The sequence below is a fragment of the Triturus cristatus genome, chromosome 3_2 (genome assembly GCF_964204655.1).
Source record: "Triturus cristatus chromosome 3_2, aTriCri1.1, whole genome shotgun sequence".
NCBI lineage: Eukaryota > Metazoa > Chordata > Amphibia > Caudata > Salamandridae > Triturus > Triturus cristatus.
This window is the reverse complement of record NC_140584.1, coordinates 617,179,642-617,202,274: the sequence shown is the minus strand read 5'-3', so window position 1 is coordinate 617,202,274 and position 22,633 is coordinate 617,179,642. Positions and strand designations below refer to the sequence as shown.

At 49.0% G+C, this 22,633-nt stretch overlaps 1 protein-coding gene across 1 annotated transcript in view; it reads left to right on the top strand.

Annotated features, from left to right (window-relative positions):
• Positions 1–22,633, top strand: part of DDB1 (damage specific DNA binding protein 1) — a 990,203-nt gene that overhangs the window by 235,826 nt on the left and 731,744 nt on the right. The window contains exons 6-8 of the mRNA XM_085648506.1: positions 5,348–5,445; positions 13,151–13,309; positions 14,573–14,656. Coding sequence (XP_085504632.1) covers positions 5,348–5,445; positions 13,151–13,309; positions 14,573–14,656 — 341 coding nt within the window. The remainder of the gene's footprint in view (positions 1–5,347; positions 5,446–13,150; positions 13,310–14,572; positions 14,657–22,633) is intronic.

Here is a 22,633-nt window from a genome sequence, read left to right as displayed (position 1 = left end):
TGTAGAGCTCGATCGGAAGGCCGTTAGGGCCGAGAGCCTTTCCTGAACGGACCGAGCGAATCGCCAATGCTATCTCATCGTTTGTAAGCGCTGTGTCCAGCAGTTCTTTATCATCGACCGAAAGGCACGGCAATGCAATATCTCGCAGCAATTGACGAGAGTCGTCTTCTGGCCTCTCCGAGACCGGAGAGTAGACGTCCCGCAAATGGTCCGCAAAGCAGCTCACAATCTCCCCCAGATCCGTAACACTCACACCATCAGCACGCACAATCACCGGGACCACACGACTCGCTCGCTCTCTCCTCTCCAGCCATGCAATCAACCTTCCAGCCTTGTCACCAACATCATACAAGCGCCCCTGTTGCTCCCTACTAGCGAGCTTGGCAGCATCCGTAACCAACGCCCTGTAATCCGCTTGTTTCAGGCAAAGGGCATGGAGTTTGTCCCGTGTGACCCCCCGCCCGAGATCTTCTTCCAAGTCAGCTATGTCCGACTCCAGGCGTACCACCTCCTCAGTTTTACGCCTCTCAGCATGGGAGATCAAGGATAGGGCCTGCCCACGGATGACCACCTTGAAAGCCTCCCACAACGTTACGGCCGATGAGACTGAACCCTGATTTTCCTCAAAGTAACGGTCCAGAGACTTAACCAAAAGGGCACGAGTTGTGGGGTCATGCAAATACCAGGGATTCATCGGGGCCACCCTCCCCTCTGCCCCCATGGCCACATCTAAGTGGAGCAGGACCGGGGAATGATCAGAGATGCCACGGGCTAGATGTCTGACCTCCCCGATCATTTGGGCTTGGGCGGCCGGCATCAGCATATAGTCCAATCTAGATAAGGAGCCGTGGACGCCAGAGTGAAATGTAAATTGGGCGAGCCCCGGATGCATTGATCTCCAACAGTCCACAAGCCCCATAGTGTCGATAAAGCCACCCAGCCAAGAGTGCGCCCCGGGGAGGTCTCTGGGAGGGTGCCGATCCTCTCTACCCCACACCACAGAATTGAAGTCACCACCCACCAGCAAGAGGCCCTCCGGGAGCCCAAGCAGCAACCCTCCCAAGTCCGCAAAGGTAGTGGTTTGCAACCCCGGGGGGACATAAACTGAAACCAAACACAAAGTCCGTCCTTCCCATCGGCCCACCAACACCACGTAGCGCCCCAGGTCGTCGTGTATCACCTCATCAATTTCCAGCGGGAGAGAGGATCGAACCAAGATGCCAACCCCTCTGGAGCCGGTAGTAAAACCAGAGTGGGCCACCAAACGGTAGCCCTTTCTATTCATAGCATGACATGAGTGTCCCACCAAATGCGTCTCCTGCAACAGAACCACATCAGGAGAGAGACGTTTCAGATACTGTAGCACCACCCCTCGCTTCAATCGGTCCCCCAAACCATTGACATTCCATGTTAAAATGCGCAATTCCCTACCCCCCATTTCCACAGCAACGGACACCCCACCCACGTTGAGAGCTAAAAACAGCGCACTGATTGCCTGGTATAAAACGAACACCACACAAAAACAACACCCCAACCGTCACCCCCCAACTCCCACTACACACCCCCCCACCCTGCACCCCTGCACAAGACCATTAAGCCACCCCAACTCGCAGTGTGCCTGTCGCCCCACCATAAACCTACTCTACGGAAAGAAGGAAACCCCCCCCCCCCACCCCCCTGAGGAGGAAGAACCTCACCAGATACCCCGCGGCCTCCCAATGATGAAGGAAGGGTAATGCAGTCCTAGAAAAGAAAAACCAGTACATCAAACCCGAGTCGGGGGTGAACACAAAATTGTCAAGGAACCACAAGTCATTCGTTCACCCTTGGTCCGCTGATCCACCACCCTCATCCGCAGCTCGTTCCTCTCCGCCGTGCCGACGGTGCAAAGTGTCAAGCCAGTCCTCAGCCGCCTCGGGCCGGTCGAAAAAATGAGTCCGGTCTTCCAGTTCAATACGTAGCTTGGCCGGGAAAAGCATAGAGTACTTCAAGCCCATGTCCCTCAGCCGCCGCTTGAGTCATAAAGCCCATTCGCTGTTTTTGCACCGATTGTGTAAAGTCAGGATAGAAACTGATATCCGCATTGTCACATTTCGTCGGGCCAAGCACACGGGAGGCCTGCAGGATTGCGTCACGGTCCCTGAAGTTGAATATCCTGGCAATGATAGGTTGCGGTGGGGCCCCAGGCCTCGGCCGGCCCCCCGGAACTCTGTGTGCCAGCTCCACCGTAAAGAATTTGCTGAGGCCTTTCGGTGCTAGTTTGGTCAGGATCAGATCTTCCACAAAGAGATCGACCGGCCCATCCTCCGACCTCTCCGGCACACCGATGATGCGTACGTTGTTCCGCCGGGCCCTGCTTTCAAAATCCTCCAGTCTCTTAGCAGAGAGGTCGCAGATGGCCCGCAAACTGGCCCGCAAACTACGGATCTCCGTCTGCAGTTCAGAGACATCCGTCTTGAGGCCTGATGACTTGAGATCGAGCGATTTGACCTTCTCACTAGTTTTTGACAGATCCGCCTTAAGTAAGTTGATATCGATCAACACGGTGTCCAGCTTGTGGGCTAGCGAGTCGAATTGCTGGCCGACCGAGGTCTTCATGGCGTCGATGGCACCCATGACATCTTGTAGTGACAATTCCGTCGAGGGTGACGGGCCCTCCTTGGCTGCATCTGAAAGCCGGGAGATCCCTTCTGCTGGGCATAGCGGTCCATGTTGTTAGCTTGCACGTAGCTACCCCTCCGGGGAGCTCTAGACTTGTGCTTGTCACCGTCCAGCCGGGTCGTCATCACTCAGCAGGGAGAGCAGATCCAGTATACCTGTTAGGTGCAGCAATCACCCTGGGGAGTTCACCTGACTGATGGACAGCCCCCTTTGTCAATGCCACTCGACCGCTACAGATCGGACCCAACGCAGAGCGACTGCGAGCGCTCGCCACCAGACTCGTAGAGGAAAGTAAAAAACGAAAGTGAAACCAGGGGGGGGGACGGGCCCGCCCAAGACCCTGGAGCCGTTGTTGTTCGATTGGAGCTCGGGGACAGTGCCAGCCCGAGTCCGGGGTGGCGCCACGGAGCAGGCCTCTTTCTGGAGTACAGGATAAGTCGAGTTCCCAAAGTCCGATTTAAGTTCCGAAAACGGGAATCACCTCCGCTTCGGTTCACCAGGAATATTCCTTCAGAATAACAGGATTATAGCCAGGATAGACGTGGGAGGCCGCGAGGGTCCCGGGAGCCCTGTGCCTATGCGTCCATCTTGGTTGCGCGCTAGGCTCCTCTCGTCTGTGTGCATTTTTCATTAAATCCAACACTGGCATCAGTGTGAGTTCAATGTGCTGAAAAGTTTGATACCAAACTTCTCAGTTTTCAATGTAGCCGTTATGGTGCTGTGGAGTTTGTAATGACAAGCTCCCGGCACCATATACTCTTAATGGCAGCACTGCACTTATAATGTCTAAGGATGGACTTGGACACTGTAGGGGTACAGGGCTAATGCACCTGTACCCTCATTACTGGCATAGGGCACCCAGCTAGAGGGGTGACTGATCTATGCCAGGGCAGTGGGTTTTAGGCACGGCACACAGGTATGTGTGCCACATCGACTCTTCACTTTGTTCTGCACCAAAACACGCAGAGGGTGGCACAATAAGTGCTGTAGCCCTTAGAGGTTTTACCTGTGGTACCATTTACCAGGGGCTGACCTGCGGCCAGAGATGCCAATTGGGTTAATTTTGGGGAAAGAACACAGGCCCTGGGAACCTGATTGACAGGGGCACATCAAGTGAAAGTGCATCGGTAGTCTGGAAAATAGTGTGGGCGGGGGGGTTACTGCAACAGACACCCACTTTCCTACACATTGCTCCAAAGGTGTTCAAGAAGTGCACTCATTTATGGAGGGGTGGCACTTGTGTCTTCCCCTACCTTGAAGGAAATAAGTTACAGGAAGCAGTGCCTAGCCAATACTCAAGCAGGAATATCCCTGCTACACAGCCTGGGATTCACCATAAATACCACTAGTTCCCACCATCAACCCTTACAGGTACAGCCGTACCTAGAGTTCAGCCTAGACGCAGTCACAGGGTAAGCCTACCCCAGCCAACAGAGAATGTTGAAATTTCAGCAGTGGCTGTCTTTTTTTTTTTTTTCGAGTCGAATTGTCAGCTTGCACACAGGACTGTGAAGCACCTCCTTAGGACTACCTGCTTTTTTTTGTTGCAGATCCCTTCTGTCATTACCTGTTATAAATGAGCTATCTTGCTACGTTCACTCGCCACCCTATATATACTCTTACCTGCTGTGTGAAAAACAATCTAACATGAAGTTGTTGTTGCACATGCTTGTTGTCTACTAAGAAAGGAGTCGTAACACATACCGTGACTTGAAAGACCTCTTAGAATAAATACAACCTTCAAACATCAGAGTGCAACAAAAGATGGCAAGTGTATGCATAGCATTTGAATCTACAGCACTACATACTATGAATAGCTAATAACACAGTAAGTAACATTTTCCTTATTGATTAGAATGCCCAAGTTCCTTACTGCCTGCAATGAAAGGGTTTCTTTATTTATGGCTTCAAAACTGAGGACCAAAGCGGTTTGCCACCATAAGCATTTCTGTTTCGATGCAGTCAAAATGTAAATAGCTATCCTGCATCCACAGAAACCTGGGAGAAAAGCAGTTCCCGGATGTGTTTGAAATAGTCAGGATTGTTTTGTGGTTCTCTAGAAAGCCTGATTTATTATTTACGTAAGTGAAAATTGGACCCTATAACTTAAAATAAGCTAACATTAAAGGGTAGGTAAACATTAAATGGTGCAAGAACTACGGAGGAGTCTTGCTGGACACTGCCATTTACCAGCTACTTGATGGAAGAAACAGAGGAGCAGTGTAGTCTGCTGAGAGTGACCAGTTTAACAGTGCAAAATCATATCCAAGACATTGTTGCCCGCTACTCTCTTCCCCCAAGTTAGAGAGCATGATTACCGTTGCCAGATGCTGCCAATAGGTGCGGTAGTATGATGAGTGACAGTCCTGCAGGCTGCAATCTTGTGAAGTCCATCTGTTATTCCCAAAAGAAAATACCCCATCCCAAGTTCTAGTCAAGTTAGTGTTGCATTTGAAGAACCTTTCAGCTGTTTAATTGGCACGTTCTGAATTTTGGCCTTTTATGGCAGGTTTACGTTTGGACTGGGCATTAATTGAGTACTCTGTCTCGATATTTTGGTGAGCAATTTCCAGCCCATTTCTGGGTTTGTACAGAGGGGATATGTTGGTCATCAAAAAGGTTGTGCTCCTTGCGTAAAAGTGTGATATTTCCTTATTTTCAAATTACCATTTTTCTCTCTCTCTAGTTCCTGAGCCCTTTGGCGGTGCCATCATCATAGGGCAGGAGTCAATCACTTATCACAATGGTGATAAATACCTGGCAATAGCGCCACCCATCATAAAGGTAAGAAAGCGATCCAGCAATGCATTTAGGGAGAGGACGGTGATGGAGTGGGGTTATCTGTCTGTAATAGTATGTTCGAGGCATGTGGGCTGCTGAATTCATATCTGTGCATAGATCGCCGCCTAGTGTTGGGTCCGGATGCTTGCACGTTGTTGTCCTGGAAGAGTCTTCGAAGTATCCTGGGATAGGTGACTCCTCCCCTGGACTACAGTGCGCATGGGCATCCTCTCCATCCTCAGATTGTTTTTTTCCGCCATTGGGTTCGGATGTGCTTATCTTGACTCAAGTTAGGACAAACTTTTTACAGGCCAAAAGGCCTTTAGTTCGCGTCGGTACTGTTCCCGATCGGTATCGATAGTTATTTGTTAGTTTACTAACTTCCAGACCAACTTTTTCGCATCATACCCGACCATCGACCCGACATCGACGATGGAATCGAGGACGCCATTCAAGCGGTGCCCTGTATGCAATGCGAAATATCCCCATGTCGACGTCCACCCGGTGTGCAACAAATGCCTTTCACCGGATCACGACGAGTCCACATGTATGGCCTGTGCCCGATTCCGATCCAAGAAGACTCTCCGGAATCGTCGAGCAGCGAGGCTCGAAGCGCAGCAAGCGTCACCGGCCCGACCGAAATCTTCAACGCCGAGGACGAAGATGTGGAAGACGTGGAGAACCTACCCTCCAGCCCCGCTTCCGAACACGACTCCGGATCGGAAGACGTCGAAGAACAACTCTTTCACAGAGACGAAGCCGACACCGAGGTAGGAGACTACAATGAGGCCTTAGGGGCCGAAGAGAGTAGCTCCGGTGACGAGCAAGGCCTACCCGTACAGACTGTGGATATCCCAGTGCGTCAGTCTATGGCTCCGGTCGAGGGATCGCCTTCGGGCCTTACCCAAGACCTATCCCGCATCCATTCGGCCCCGCCCTCTGGCCCGGCCTCGGACATTCAGCGGCAGCCTTTACTACCCAAAACGGCTGGTTTCCCTTCATCGAAACCGAAAGCCGTATCGGTTCAGCAGAAACCGAAACTGAAAGTCACACTGGTCGGATCGAAGCCCACCACACCTTCGACGCCAGCCAAACCCGTCGGCACCGACCGCACCAAACGGGACTTCGGTGCCGAGCTTGCAGCAGCCGACGTCGGCGCCGACGCACGGAAAAAGACCATCGGTACCGCCAAACCGCCTCGGCTCCCGGCACCGAAACAATCGGCTCCGACCAGAAAGGTCAAAATGGCTGCTGGATCTCACACCACTTCGAAAGCAGAACCAAAGGCACAATCATCGACGCCGTCGACAGCTACTACCTCTCCTCGACTCGATGACCCCGTGGCACCGAAGAAGTCCACGCCTGCCTCGACGGAACCGGTCGGCGCCAAAGAACCGTCGGCGTTCCAGGTGCGGCAAGTTTCAGCATCCTTGCAACGCATCAAAGATAAGGCGGCCCTCCAGGACACATAAAGCTCAGAGCCGAAAAAGGCTCAAAAAGCTTCTCCGGCACCGGCCAACATCACTTTTGGCCTGCCACCATCCTCGGCGCCAAAACTGTTCGAAATCAGAACACGTGTCACCCACACCAGGATCACACCTGCAGAACACTCTCCTACGGAGACGTCGCCTTCACACATCATCGATGCCGCAACAGGCAGAATGATGCTTCACAAGAGGAAGATAACTTCCGAGCCAGCTTTGGACTCCTACCGGATCCCACTAAAGAAAAAGCTGCCAGTGGATTCGGAACCAATTCTTTACGAGCCTCTCCATACCTCTCACCAAGATCCACAGTCCTTCTCTCCGACACACTCCGAAACCGACGTTTTGGAGGACTACATAGGTGACCACGTCCCCTACCCCGGAGAAATGGACCCTGAAGGCCAACAGGACCGTGACCAAGCTTGGGATGACCCTGTAGACTCAAACGCACCTATGGATACGCAGGACACGCAGCTATATGGTGCAAAAACGTCTCCCACAGAGGACACTGCCGCATTCAACGCCCTCATTGAACGTGCTGCGGCCAATCATGGTGTTCAACTCCACTCTGACACCATCGTGGACGATTTTCTCATGGATACTTTCGCATCCTCAGAAAGACATGTTAAAACTCTACCCATGTTGAAAGGTGTCCTCAAACCAGCAAAGGACATTTTCAAAGAACCCACCAGGGCAAGAGTAATAAACCCCAGAATCGAAAAAAAATATAGGTCAGCGCCTGGGGATCCTACCTATATTAGAGGACAGTTGCCTCTGGATTCCATAGTAGTCGCGAATGCTCGTAAACTGGCGCACTCGCAGACGACTGGGGATGCTCCTCCCCCGGACAAAGAGTCCAAGGTGTTAGAGACCTCCGGCAAACAGGTTGCAGCCCAAGCAGCTAACATATGGCGTATTGCCAATACTCAGGCGTTCCTGGCTCGCTACGACCGAGCGCATTATGACACACTAGAAACCTTACTACAACATCTCCCTGACCAATACAAAGAGGGAGCAGAGATCCTCATCAGAGAGGGACAGCTCCTCACAAACGCATCCATCAAGTGTGCACTGGATGCCGCAGATACAGCTGCCAGAGCCATAAACACTAGCGTCATGTTACGACGACACTCCTGGTTACGAATCTCCGGATTCAAACCTGAGGTGCAAAATAACATCCTCAACCAGCCGGTCAACCCAGACTACTTATTCGGGCCAGAGGTTGACACCACACTAGAAAAAATAAAAAAGGACACAGACACTGCAAAGTCCATGGGGGCTCTCCAAACGCAGACCTTTCGGAGTGGCTCCTTTCGTCGCCCCGGCAATAGAGGAGCAGGTAGAGGACAGGGGTCACAGCAAACCTACAACAAGGGCAACACCCAAAGTACCTACGATAAAAACACCAGGGGTGGACATCGTGGTTCAAGCACAAAGGGCAGAGGATACGGCAATACCAGATCCTCTCCCAAGAAGAAACAGTGACGCCCTCTCCCTTCCTCCCGACCACACAACACCTGTCGGGGGAAGGTTGCAAAGGTTCCTGTCCACGTGGAACTCCATCACCACGGACAGGTGGGTCAAAGATATTATCAAACACGGTTACTGCCTAGAATTAACCTCGACTCCACCCACAATACCCACAAAACACCGTCCTATGTCCTCAGAGCACTTAGCGCTATTACAGCAGGAAGTGCTAAGTATGCTGCAAAAAGGCGCAATAGAGGTCGTACCCGTCCACGAGCAAGGTACAGGGGTGTACTCCCTGTACTTTTTAATACCAAAAAAGGATGGGTCACTCAGACCTATACTAGACCTGAGACCCCTCAACCGCTATATTCTTTCGGAGCATTTCCACATGCTCACCCTGCAACAAGTCCTCCCACTGCTCAAACAGGGAGACTTCCTGGCCACACTAGACCTCAAAGATGCGTATTTCCACATACCCATTCACCCATCACACAGAAAATATCTCAGGTTCACTATTCAAGGGCAGCACTACCAATTCAAGGTTCTTCCCTTCGGCGTGACGACGGCGCCCAGGGTTTTCACAAAGTGCCTAGCTACTGTGGCTGCACATCTACGGAGGCAACACATTCATGTCTACCCCTACCTGGATGACTGGCTTGTTCAGGCAAAGTCAGCCCAGCAATGTGCCAACCACATGTCCCGCACCATTCACCTTCTTCACAGTCTGGGGTTCTCACTAAATTACCCAAAATCACATCTCCAACCCGCACACGTACAACAGTACCTAGGTGCGACCATAGACACTCTGGCGGCCACAGCTCAGCCAAATTTAGTGAGAATCAACAGCATGCAAATGCTGATTTCCAAGTTCAAACCCCAACACTCCCTTCCCGCGCGAGTGTTTATGCAGTTGATAGGCATGATGGCCTCCTGCATTTTCATAGTCCCACACGCGAGACTACATATGCGCCCGCTTCAGGAGTGCTTAGCACGTCAATGGAATCAGGCTCAAGGGCAACTAAAAGATGTAGTGTTGGTGAGCGGTCGGGCATACAACTCTCTGCATTGGTGGAATCCACAAAACCTTTGCAAGGGCCGACCGTTCCAAGAGCCAGTTCCACAAATAATACTGACAGCGGACGCGTCTCTCCAGGGATGGGTAGCTCATGTACTCAACTACACAGTGCAGGGACTATGGACAATACAACAAAAGAAGATGCACATCAACCTTCTAGAACTGATTGCAATCTTCCTGGCTATGAAAGCATTCAAAGTACACTTGTGCAACAAAGTCGTGTTGATCCGGACGGACAACATGACCGCCATGTACTACATACAGAAACGGGGAGGAACACACTCTCCACAGTTGTCTCATCTGGCTCAGAGCAAGTGGAAGTGGGCCATTCAGAGGAACATGTTCCTCATGGCGCAACACCTCCCCGGCAAGGACAACCAGATGGCGGATCTGCTCAGCAGACACAGCCACCAGATGCACGAGTGGGAGTTGCACCCATCAGTACTCCAACCGTACTTCCAGCGGTGGGGTCATCCAGAGATAGACCTCTTCGCCACAAGCGAAAACGCAAAATGCCAAAGCTTTGCCGCCAGGTTCCCACATCCGCAGTCGCAGGGCAATGCGATATGGATGAACTGGTCCGGCAGATTTGCGTACGCTTTTCCCCCAGCACCATTGATACCGCTGGTGGCACGCAAACTCAGACAACACTCACTGACACTTGTCCTGGTTGCTCCAACGTGGGCACGCCAGCCATGGTACACCACCTTTCTCGAACTTTCCGTGGTGCCGCATCAAAGGCTGCGGATCAAACCCGCGCATTTGACGCAGAACCATGGAGAGATTCAGCACCCAGATCCGCAACAGCTGAACCTGGCAATCTGGCTCCTGAAGTCCTAGAATTTGGCTACCTTAACCTGCCACCTGACTGTATGGACATCATTAAGGAGGCCAGGAGACCCACTACCAGAGCTTGCTATGCAGCCAAATGGAAAAGATTCGTCATTTATTGCAATAATAATGACATTAACCCGCTAGACGCATCCATCCAAAACATAATCTGTTACCTCTTACACCTATACCGATGCAATCTGGCATACACCTCTATACGTGTCCATTTGACCGCAATATCAGCCTATCTCCAGAACAGGCAGCACCTCTCTTTATTCAGAGTGCCGGCCATAAAAGCATTCTTGGAAGGACTCAAACGAGTAATTCCTCCAAGCCACCCACCGGCTCCAATGTGGAACCTCAACTTGGTCCTCACACGCCTGATGGGTCCACCCTTCGAACCTCTGCACTCATGCGAGATTCAATTCCTCACCTGGAAAGTAGCTTTCCTAGTAGCAATCACTTTTTTAAGAAGAGTTAGTGAACTCCAGGCACTAACCGTTCATGAGCCATTCATACAGGTTCACACAAACAGGGTCGTACTACGTACCAACCCCAAATTCATGCCCATGGTGATATCGCAGTTCCACATGAACCAAACTATTGAACTGCCTGTTTTCTTTCAAAACCCACAAACTGTCGCAGAAAGAGCACTCCATACACTAGATGTAAAGAGGGCCCTCATGTACTATATCGACAGGACTAAAGTCTTTAGGAAAACAAAACAGCTTTTCGTTGCCTTTGCCCCACACCACAAAGGTAACGCTATCTCCAAAGCAGGTATAGCCAGATGGATCGTTAAATGTATTCAAATTTGCTATCAAAAGGCTAAACGCACATTAACGATTCCCCCACGAGCCCACTCAACACGTAAGTTAGGGGCCTCCATGGCTTTCCTAGGAAACATTCCTTTGCATGATGTATGTAGAGCAGCCACCTGGTCCACTACACACACATTTACCAAACACTATTGTGTAGATGTGCAATCAAAACAGCAGGCAGCTGTAGGACAGGCTGTTCTCAAAACTCTTTTTCAGACCACTGCAGCTGGCACTGGTAGCCGCCGCTAATAGAGGGCACTGCTATGTATTCTATGCACAGATATGAATTCAGCAGCCCACATGCCTCGAACTGAATATGCTACTTACCAATATGCATCTGTTCTTGGCATGTAGGGCTGCTGACATTCATATCGCCCTCCCTCCTCCCCTGCGCCTGTAGCAGCTGCAGCTCTCAGAATTACTGTAAGCATGGTCATCACTTTCTGTATCTACTCCATCACTGCCACAATGGCGAAAAACAATCTGAGGATCGAGAGGATGCCCATGCGCACTGTAGTCCAGGGGAGGAGTCACCTATCCCAGGATACTTCGAAGACTCTTCCAGGACAACAACGTGCAAACATCCGGACCCAACACTAGGCGGCGATCTATGCACAGATATGAATGTCAGCAGCCCTACATGCCAAGAACAGATGCATACTGGTAAGTAGCATATTCAATTTACATACATTTATGTGACAACAATAGAATGGTAGTGGCATTGACAGTGTGTGTGCACTGTGGTGTTTTTTGGCTGTCTAGAGGAGATGACTAGATTAGGAAGTTTGTTTTTGCTTGCCTAATAAATATAAAAAATGCACACAAAAAGCAGATGGATGGTATGCTGAACAAATCAAACATTTAACCCCATTCACAGGTTTGGATTAAATCCATCGTTTTGTTGCTCGCAACGCCATTCCAGTTTGGACCCAGCCACATGCAAATTAGTCTTGACCCTGCTCCCCAAGGATACAGTCCAGCCCAAACTGCCAGGTCTTCCCTGGACCGGAGATCAGCATCCTGGGACCGGTTTCGGGGTATCACCCTTCATCAGCCAGTCTAGCTTGAATCCTTGAAGTTCGGGCTGGACTGTTCCCATGAGAAGGGTGCTCAATACCGATTTGCATATGGCTGGGTCCAAACTGGAGTGGCATGGGGAGCAAAAGTACGATGGATTTAACCCAGATCTCTTGACTGGGGTGTGTTTAAAAAGTTTCAGCACTCTGTCCATCATCTTGTGTTTGCGATGTTTAGTGACCAAGGGTGTTCCCAGACATGCGTCCCTTGCTTGCTGTGCCACTGGATTCAAGCTAGCCTGGCTGATGAGGGTTGATTCCCCGAAACCTGTCCCACAATGCTTGTTTCCGGTCCAGGAAGAACCTGGCCTGGCAGTTTGCACTGGACTGTTCCCATGAGGATCAGGGTCAAGATTGATTTGCATGTGGCTGGGTCCAAACTGTGGTGGCATGGTGAGCAAAGAAAATGGATTCAACCCAGATCTCTTGACTGGGGTTGAGCTTTTGAAAGTTTTCAGCACTCTGTCCATCATCTTGTGTTTGCTATGCTTAATAAAGATGGGCGCTGTGCTCAGTCAATGTGGCTAAATAAGTGCTTGTGAGACCCCCATAAAAAGCCTCCATCTTTTTATTTTTCTTCCTCGTGCCTCCCTTCCATGATAAACATTGTCTAGCCCAGTACCTTTATTGTCTATTTGAGAAGCCTGTTTATCCTCTGCGTTAATTTGGTGTTCCCAGTATGGTTTTACAGTGTTCCTGCCCCCCTATGACCGGGCAGGCTTTGACAGTGCTACGTTATAATCACCATCCTGATTTTCATTGTGGCTAACACTGCTCTGTCCTTCATCAATGAATTTACCCCTGAATTTCCTCACTTTGGAATAAACATTGGCTTCTGTTTTTGTATTGATGGGCTTTGGTAACTGTGCACTTCCCCTCTGATCTCATTCCTTTCAGGTTCAATCTCTTCATTATTGTGATGGTACATTTATTTTATTTTTTTGTGGGCAGCAAAGTACAATCGTCTGTCACAATAGGGTGGATCCGAATGGCTCGCGCTACCTGCTGGGTGACATGGAAGGACGACTCTTCATGCTGTTGCTGGAGAAAGAGGAGCAGATGGATGGAACTGTGACCCTCAAGGACCTTAGAGTGGAGCTACTTGGAGAGGTACTAGCCCTAATAATCCTGCATGGATACCTCTGGCTTAGCCTGACAGGTTCCTTATGAACAGTTTATTTTGAGCCTCCCTGTCCTATGATTTATAATTGTCTCCTCCTAAGCCCAATATTCTCATGCTTAACCCTGTCATCCTTACTCCAACATTCTCTCCATCTACATGCTCTTCCTTTTGAGGCTAATTTTCTCCTCACGTGCAGCCTTCTCTAGAATGTGACATTCTGTTGGGTCTTACGTCTTCCAGCACTCTGATTGCTGGCTTCTTCCTAGTGGTCATGGACGATATTGAATTCTACTAATCCAAATTATGGATTGCTTTACCTGTAATAAGATTTAAGGGTGTCATTTTCTGGTTTGTTGTGTTTCATTAGTCCATTATGTAATGACTTGAATGTGCATGCAAGCTCCCTACAGCTTCTTTACCCAATTTTAATAATTGATGTCACTCTAAGCAGTTTGGTTTTGCTTCTTCCTCTGCACTCTGACATTCTCGTGCATTTCCTCCTTCTTGTGAGCTGAACATTCTTTGTGAACACTTTTTCTGGACTTGATCATGCCACAGCATATGGCTTCCATCTAAGCCATATCACCTTTCCACACATGCCTTTAGCCAACTGTGCCTGGCAATCTTATTGCTGTTAGATCTGTGGTCAGTATGGTGTTATCCTTGCACATCGATCTAGACTTTATCCTCACAATGGTCGCCTTCCAAGCCTAATGTTTTCCTCATTTGTCCCTTGTGACCTAATCTTAAATTTACACTTTTACGCCTCACATCTTTAATGCAGTACCTTAGCAGAGCCCACCAATTCTTAAATTATAGAGACTCCTCCTGTATCGGACGTCCCCTAGAACCTTATGTTATAATTGCACATTATTTTTTGAGCTAGTTCTATTCATATATGGATACCCCTTAAACGACATTCTCAATTATAACTTTCTTCTCTGAAGCCTAAAGTTCTCTTCATGAGTGGTATCTTTCAGTATGGGCTCTGTGGCCTACATTTCCTCTTCACCCTGACATTTTCATGCATACCTTCGCCTTGTGGCTGGCACTCTCTATATAAGAGTTATCCCCCATCCACTCCTTTTCTTGCACCTGGTGTTCTCAAGCATTTTGTGCTCTTCCACTTGATTTTCTAACTTGAGTTTGTCCATGTTTATTTAGATGTCTGTTGTTTTGTGATGTCCCGGACTCCTTGCTTTCACATGTCTGATTACTCCCTTATTGTAAATTTTCATGTGCTTCTCTAGACTTCCATCGCTGAATGCCTAACGTATCTTGACAATGGAGTAGTCTTTGTGGGCTCACGACTTGGGGACTCCCAGCTTGTGAAGGTAGGAAACACTGCTTATATTCTTGTGTATGCATGCCCACCCTGTGTGTTTTACATGCTCTTCAGCAAAGGCTTGTCACCAAGTGCATGTTTACATTAGAGTACTCCATGAGATTCTGCCAATATAAATAAAATGTAGTGTCTCGGTGCATTTGAGGAATCTCGCAAAAAATTATTTTTTAATGTGTTAAAATATTCAATATGGATACAAGATAACATGCTCATGGAATGAAACATTTTCTGTTTTTTTTAAACAATCAAAATAGCCTAACCAGTCATAATATTACATTTAGATTAACAGGAAAACACACACTAGTAATGTCTTTTCAAAAGAGCAAGTAAGAGGGGAATGGTGCTGCTGTTTTGTACTGCCCAGCAGTGGAACAAGTGACGCTGCCACTTGGATTTCTGGAATCTAGCCTATCCCTTAAGTCACATCAGTCAGGCAGTTTTTTTTTTCCTTTTCCAATGAGCAAGAATCCCTTACTGTCTTCTCTGCAGGCTATTTTTTTCCATTCACTTAATGTCTAAGGAAGTCTTCTCTAAAATAAAATTTGTTTGTAGCATATGTAGCTATAGATACACATGCTTTGCCTTCTCCTGCTATCTAGTATTGGGCTTGGATGTGTGCGACTTGTTTTTCTTCAAAGAAATCTTTTGAGTCACGAGGTATAGTGACCCCTCCAGTGACTATATTATGCATGAACAATGGCTCCATTGCTAAATTGTCAGTTCGGTCGTGTTACCGATTGAGCTCCGGTTCGAAGCATCGTGGTGTTCGTCAGCTGACTTCTTTGGCCTATCCTCTCGTTTGTACAGAGCATATTTTTAGCGATCTAGTTCACCTGGTTGCAGGGTCCGTTGGGGTCCACGGCAAGTTTAATCTCAATGTACTTCTGCAAGTAGCTGGCTGTTGGTTATATATCAGTAATCTTAAAAGTGCTCTGTGACGGAGAAGTGTAGCTGATCTGCTTTAGGCTTAACACCGAGGAGTGTAAGACATCTGAAAATACACACAATGGTCAATAAATGCGACTAACGACTCAAAAAAGAGATCCTCAACAATTTATAAAAATAGCAAGTATCTTTATATATGTTTAGGCATCAGAAGAAAATCATTCACAGAAGTACATTTTTACTTTAGTAGGAATATTTTTCAGTTCAAAAAGTCGACTGCAGTTTACGAATTCTGCCATGTTAACCTATGGCAGGAAAATCATATGCGGTTCATCGGTTCTAGTCATCGACTTAAGGGACCCTTCTCTAGGATTTAAGGTGAGTAGTGGGCAAGGTCCAAGGCAGCACCAGCAGAACACCACCAACGGCACTAGGGTGGTCATGTGCAGATCAGAGGTGCCAAACAGCGTTGGGTGCCCAATGTTATCGAATGGAGAACGTTTGTGGTAAAAAGAGGCTGCAGGAAGAGACTGTGACCAGTCTAGTGTAACCAACGGGTGATCTTTGGTCCTCATCTTGGGAAAAGACGTGCCAGTGTAGATGGTCTTAGGGCTGTCAAGTTTCTCCATTCAGCAACACTTGCGGCTGAGGGGCCTGCCAACTGAGGCTGCAGGTGACAGGGAAGGCATGAGAACACACTCCACAGTGGACTCTGTACCATGAGGACTTGGGGACCACACTTACACCATTGGCCCACTTTGACACAGGTGACGGGGGGGGATCAGGTGCTGTGGTGCTTAGGTGCTGTGGTGCTTGGCGGGTCTGGTTTTTGCAGGGCCAGTGTCCTTTGTCCTGCTTTTGCTGACTGCAGGATTCAGAGGACAGTTACGCTGTCCCTCTAGAAGTCTTGGTTCCTGGAAGAAGGCTGGCAAGTTTCCTCGGCTTTGGGGACTCTGCAGCTACAGGACAAGTCGACTTTTGGTGCAATAAGGGAAGTCAGCAGGCAGGCCGGCAGGGTTGGCGCCAAGTCAGTTGCTGGGTCTTATGTTCTTGCTGTGCACTCTTCCCATCCGTCATCTTTATTCGGGTCGTCAGGATCTGCACTTTGGTGCCAGAGGCTCATCAAAATACCTAATATAGGGGGGTTTAGGGTTTTAGCCAATGGCCTACTGTCACTTGATGTCACTACTCCTCCTTTATGACCACTTCTGTTGGAAGTGGGCATAACCCTTTCCCAGAATTCATAAGTATGCCATCACAAAGATGGCTACTTCTGAAAAATCGTGTCCTCCACAGTTTAGCCCACCTTAGGGGTGGTACTAGCCTGGGGTTGGCACGTCCCCCTGACTGGCTAATTTTTCCTCCTGACCAGGTGCCAAACTGGCTCTGAACAAGGAGGGTCGGCTTTCTCTCCTGTTAGGAGGAGCCAGATTCATATTTCAAAGGAGGCAGCTCTTTGAAGCTTGCCGGCCTAGGAAGGCTAATCAGGAGGTCATCCTGTGGGAGGGGGAGTGACACCCTCTTTCCGACAGGCTTTTGTTTGGGGTCTCCTGAGAGCACAAGGCCCTCACCGTAGGAGGTCAGAACAGTGTATTGGTGGTAGGCTGGGTGAGACCAGTCAACCACACCAGAGGCTAGAAGGTTTTCAGGAGGGCACCACTAAGGTGCCCTTTGTGTGCATCTATTGATAAATCCAACACTGGAATCCGTGTGGGTTTATGAATATAAGATGTTTAATACAAAACATCCCCCTCTTCAGTGAAACCATTTTGTAGCAGTGTAACTCGTTTTCACCAGTGTCCAGTACATGGTTTAAAATGGCTTCTCTGGTCACTTGCACTGGCAGGGATAGAACTGACCAGCACAGGGGCATATGTGCTCATGCAGGTATGCCATCACGTAGTATTAAGCACCCTGCCTTTAGGGCTGCAAGGCCTCCTGTAGGGGTGACTCATAAATACTCCATGCAGTGTTAGGGGACAGGGCACACAGTAATGTGCGGCATGTTGTGTTTTTACTTTTGTCTGCACCATAACACGCAGCCTGCAATGGCAACCCTGCATGTGATTGCTGAGAGATCCCTTAGGATGGCACAATTCGTGCTGTAGCCCTTAGGGGGATCCTCTTTAGTACCTCAGTCCCCTAGATACCAGGGGTACTAGGGACTTACAGAGGATGCTGAAGGTATTGCCCATTGGGTAAACATTTCTACATTTAGGGAAGGAACAGTGGTACTGGGGACCTGGATAGCAGGAACCCAGTACACTTTTAGACAAAGTTGCATCAGGTACCAGGCAAAAAATGGGGAATACTGCAACAAGTACCCATCCTCCTACAACTTCCTTAGGCCCCTGCCACTGGTCGGGCCTTGTCTTCATTCCTTTGACAATGATCAGACAGTGAAAAGATGCCCTTTTAATTTTGCCCCCCAGTGCCACTCCAAGTTACCTAGGCCATGCCACCACCAGGTCTGCAACCTTTTTCTCTCACCCAACCACAACAAGGCTGCCTCACCACCCTGCCTTGCCTTCCGCTGCAAAAAGACTCACTGGTATCAGTGTGATAGTGATGATTCCGAAAACTAAACTCAGCTCGGCACTGACAAGCCAGAAGGGTCCTTGGACGTAGAGTTGTTCGACTCAAAGATCCCCATCAACAGGTTCGGAGGATTTGGATCAGCTGATACTCCAGTATCTCCAGTAAGAGCCTTATGCACGTTAAGACTCTTTATTTCCTCAAAGATTGGGAAGCTCTCTACGAAGCTGTCAACGGAGGATCAAGACGTTCTTCCAAGAAAGAGGAAGCTGACTTTCAAAAACAAACTATCCTTGGAGCCTCCACCTCCTCTCTAGTATTGTAAACTTCAGGGCAGAGACATCTGCTACCTCCCATCTTGTCCTCATGCACCTCTTCCTCCGCCACCACCTTCTTCTTCTTCTTCTTCTCTTCCTTCATCTCCGGTGTCACCACCACATGGACCATCTCCACCACCTTTTTCAGAGGATTCACCATATTCCTCTTATGGAAGAGAGCCCATTGTATCCTGTCGATCTCTACGTAGCCAATTATGACTGAGCCTATGGACGACCAATGGGACAACTACATTGTTGATCCCCCTGGGGGACACGACCAAGGCTATGGGTGCTCTCGAGACACCCTCTCCCCAAAGTTCCTTTAGTAGACTCGTACAAGGTGTGGTCTAAAACCACCTCCCCTGACCAGCCTTCCCCTTACCAGCGGCAGAAGTCCATGTGTGGTTACTTTGGGGTGGTGGGTGGTGTTATAGACACTACTCGCATTACCGAAGCACAGCTCTGTTTCAGGTGCGTTACGCCGACTCCATTGGCTGACCACTGAGCTGAGAATCCGGTTCAAGCACTGTGTTACACACAAAATATTGACGGGCAATGGCCCAACGATTCTCAGCAACCTATGTCTTCCCTACATTCTTACCCATGCTCTGCGGATCACCACTTGCTGTGGATGCCGCGATTCCATAGAGCGAGAGCCGGAGGCCATTAATTTAAGGTTTAATTTAAGGTTAGCACCGACTATTTGGAACTCGCTGCCTCTCTCCATCAGGAACATCTCCAATCCTCTGGCCTTTAGAAAGGCGTAAAGACCTGGCTGTTTCAGTAAGCAGTAGCCTCTTATGCACCCTTCCTCTGTCTTTTAGCGCTGGGACGTCCCTTTGCTGGGACAGCCATGCGCTTCACAAATCTAACATAAGAGGTAACAACAACCTGAGCAAAGAGAATGCGAGTAAATGGGCTGCCCCACAAAGCAGTGATTCTCACACTCCGCACCTGTCGGAGGAAGATTACAGACGTTTTGCAGCATGAATCTTTTCTGAAATCATATGCTGTGCATTGTTCTGCCATCTAGAGGTTGGCTCTGAAATCGTAGTCTTCTAATCTCTCTTCTCTCCCCCCATGGGCATCATCGATCATTTGGGTTTAAACCCAGTCCTTATGTGACATCAGATGTATACTCCTGAAATCCATCTTCAGATTCTTTTTCCCCCAAGTTTGGTCTGAAAGCCTAAGGGAGAGCTCTGGAGTCGAGGAACAACAATTGAACAAGAAACCGTTGCCACTGAAAAACAGAGTTGAGGGAAGGGGATTAAGTGCAACTTATAGGCAGTAGGAAACACTGAGAGAACGCCGAAAACAGAGTAACACCGAGGGAAGAAGACCGACAGAACAAGACTGCATTTTCAGAGACTGAAAAAGGGGCATGGAGCATACTACTTTAAGGTTTTGCCCCCAAGTGCCACCACAAGGGAGCCCAGAAAGACACACTTTAGGTCTGTAACCTCTGCCTCCCAAAGGACTACAGTGTGGAGAGCTGTGTGGTGTGCACTGATTTCTTGCACAAGACCATCAGTGAAAGGCAGAAGCAGAGGTGGGCACTCAACGTGATGATGTTGCCTTAGATGAGGCAGGAGTCCATAAAAACTTGGGCTGTCTAGGGACGAGGAGGACATTTTGGAGTTGGAGGAGGCCCAAGGTAAAGAACTGGACCGCGAGGAGATGTTTTTGAAGGCCAGGCTAGCAAGGGCCACAAGAAGTCGCAGAGGGATGAGCACAGACTGAAGGTAAACCCTCAGGGCTGGGACACAGCAAGCCAAAAGCTTCAAACTCAAAGAAACTGGCAATGCCATTGAAATGGATGCTGGAGGGCAGGGGAAGCCCAAGGAGCCACACTGGTCCAAGACTGGGGAAACCCATGGAGGCAAACCCCTAAAACCTGCTTGGACCTTGAAAAAAGTTTAAAGGGATGGAAGGGAGGCCGCAAAATGCAAGTCTACACCATCTGAAAAGCCGGGGCCACAGCTGCATCGAAAAGTTACTCGGTGTTCATGCCGAAGGTTGCTGAAACACCCGATTTCGGCACCTCAAGGTTCCTTGACAGACATCGAGGCAAAGTAAAACTCCACACAGAAAGAAAATCTTTCCCGGTTGAGTAAAATGGAAGCGTCACAAGGCTAAACTTGAAGGCCTTACTCAAGAGAGGTAATTCAACAATTCCCTTCAGGGATGCAGGATTCCACTAAAAAAGCAAGTGGAGACCGAGGAAACAGAGGAGCTGAAATACCTTATCACCCCAGAGCCGTAAGAAGAGATGGAATAGGAGGAGTGAAGGAAAAGGAGGTGTTTGACCTGGATGAAGAGCAGCAGGAGAGCTACTCACAAATAGGGGAGACAACAAATGACTGGCAGAACATCTACGCGGAGTCGCCAGATGAAGGGGTGGAATTTTATCCACAATTCATAAGCATCAGATGACATAACTGCATACAATGCAGTAGTAAAGAGAGCTGCTTGTAGGGTTCTGATGGAAGATGAGCCATCAGATGCACGCTTCCTCTTTGAAATACTGCTACCCAAGTAGAAGAGAATGGGAATTTACCTAGCTATAGTACTGGTAAGTTCCGATTCTAATTAGGACATGGAGGCGAGTAATATGCCTTCTTCCTTCGCTTTGTTTCTTACACCAGCAACATTTTAAAACCAGAAAACTACTACTCCCATGAACACACGGGAGTAAAGAAACAGTCATATAGTCCATCAACGCTGTCCATTAACCAGCCTCCACTTGGTGTTCCCTCAGTGCTTACTCTTCCTTCGTGCAAACAGCCTCTGTTGGAATGCCACGCCTCCTGCTTGGACCCATCGTTTCCTGCAAAAACAGGTTACATCAGAACCAAGTCCAAAACCTCAGGGTACAGAGGTAACACTGCATAGACATTACTGAGTCACATAAGTATTTACGCAAGCATAACTTTAACCGTACAATAATGCACATTTCTGTAAATTTCAAAGAGCAGAACTTACTCCAGAACAGGGAGGGTCCGCTTGTCCTACAGACGTCAGGAGGGATAGGCCTCGCCTCCGGTTCCTTAATAGAATCGTAACTTACCAGTACTATAGCTAGGCAAATTCCGATTCTTTGTCCGGACCGGAGGCTCATATTATGCCAGTTCAAAGCTTATCCAGCACAAGCTGAGCCACCTCTAGTACTGGCTTAAAATAGAACCTATTAAAGGTTGAATCCGAAGACCAGTCGTCCGCTCGCATGAGATCTTACAACCACGCTCCGAGTGCAAACGCTTTAGAGGCCATAGCACCTCGCAGTGAATGAGCTCCAAAATGTTTCGTATCAATCCCCACCTCTTGCATCACCCAACGTATCCATCTGGCAATAGTTGGGGAAGAAACCGCCTTTTATGGCTTGCGGAGTGCAATAAGCAACTGCCTTTCACTGGGAGTGCGAACCTCCTCGGTCAACTCTTCATAGGCCCGGAGGCATTGCACCACACACAATTTTGGAGATTCTCGAAACGTTGGGTAGGATATCACCCTGGTATGATATTTAGTTCGTCGACTGACCGTGAAAGACACCCCCTCCGGGGAAAAATCTCTAGCCGAGACGTCAAGTGCTCGTACATCAGACACCCGTCTGCAAGAAATCAGAAATAAAAGTCGCTAGCTCAGCCGATCGCTCCTTGCGGGACAAGAACCTATTCGGTTGCCAGGAAAGGAGGAGGTTTAACACCAAATTCACATCCCACAAAACGGAATACCGCGGTTCCAGTGGGAGGGTGAGGCGGATATCCCTCAGAAGCCTGCACACAAACGTTTGTTCCCCCACTGGGGATCCCTGAACGGGAGTGTGTCCCGCCGATATTGCAGAGCAGAAGGACTTAATAGAGCGGTAGGCCAAGCCTTCTTCTGCCAGCTCTGCCAGGAAATTAAGAATATGAACTACATCCTTGCCCAAGGGATTGACAACCCGTCACAAACACCAACTACGCCATTGATTCCAGGCAGAGCAGTATCTTTGTTGTACTATCCACCCACGCCTTGGCGAGCAAGGACTCAGCTTGTCCCGAAAGGCCTGGGAGCGATCGGCTGTAGCGACCCCTCCACCACCATGCGGTGGGGATTGAGTTTGGATTGGAGAATCCCAGGAAAGTTCTGGAAGTGGAAACCACAAAGAGGGGTGATGAGCACCACCTCTGCCTTTTGACGACCAATCTCTTGATTATAGAAAAGGGAGGAAACGCATAACCCTGTTC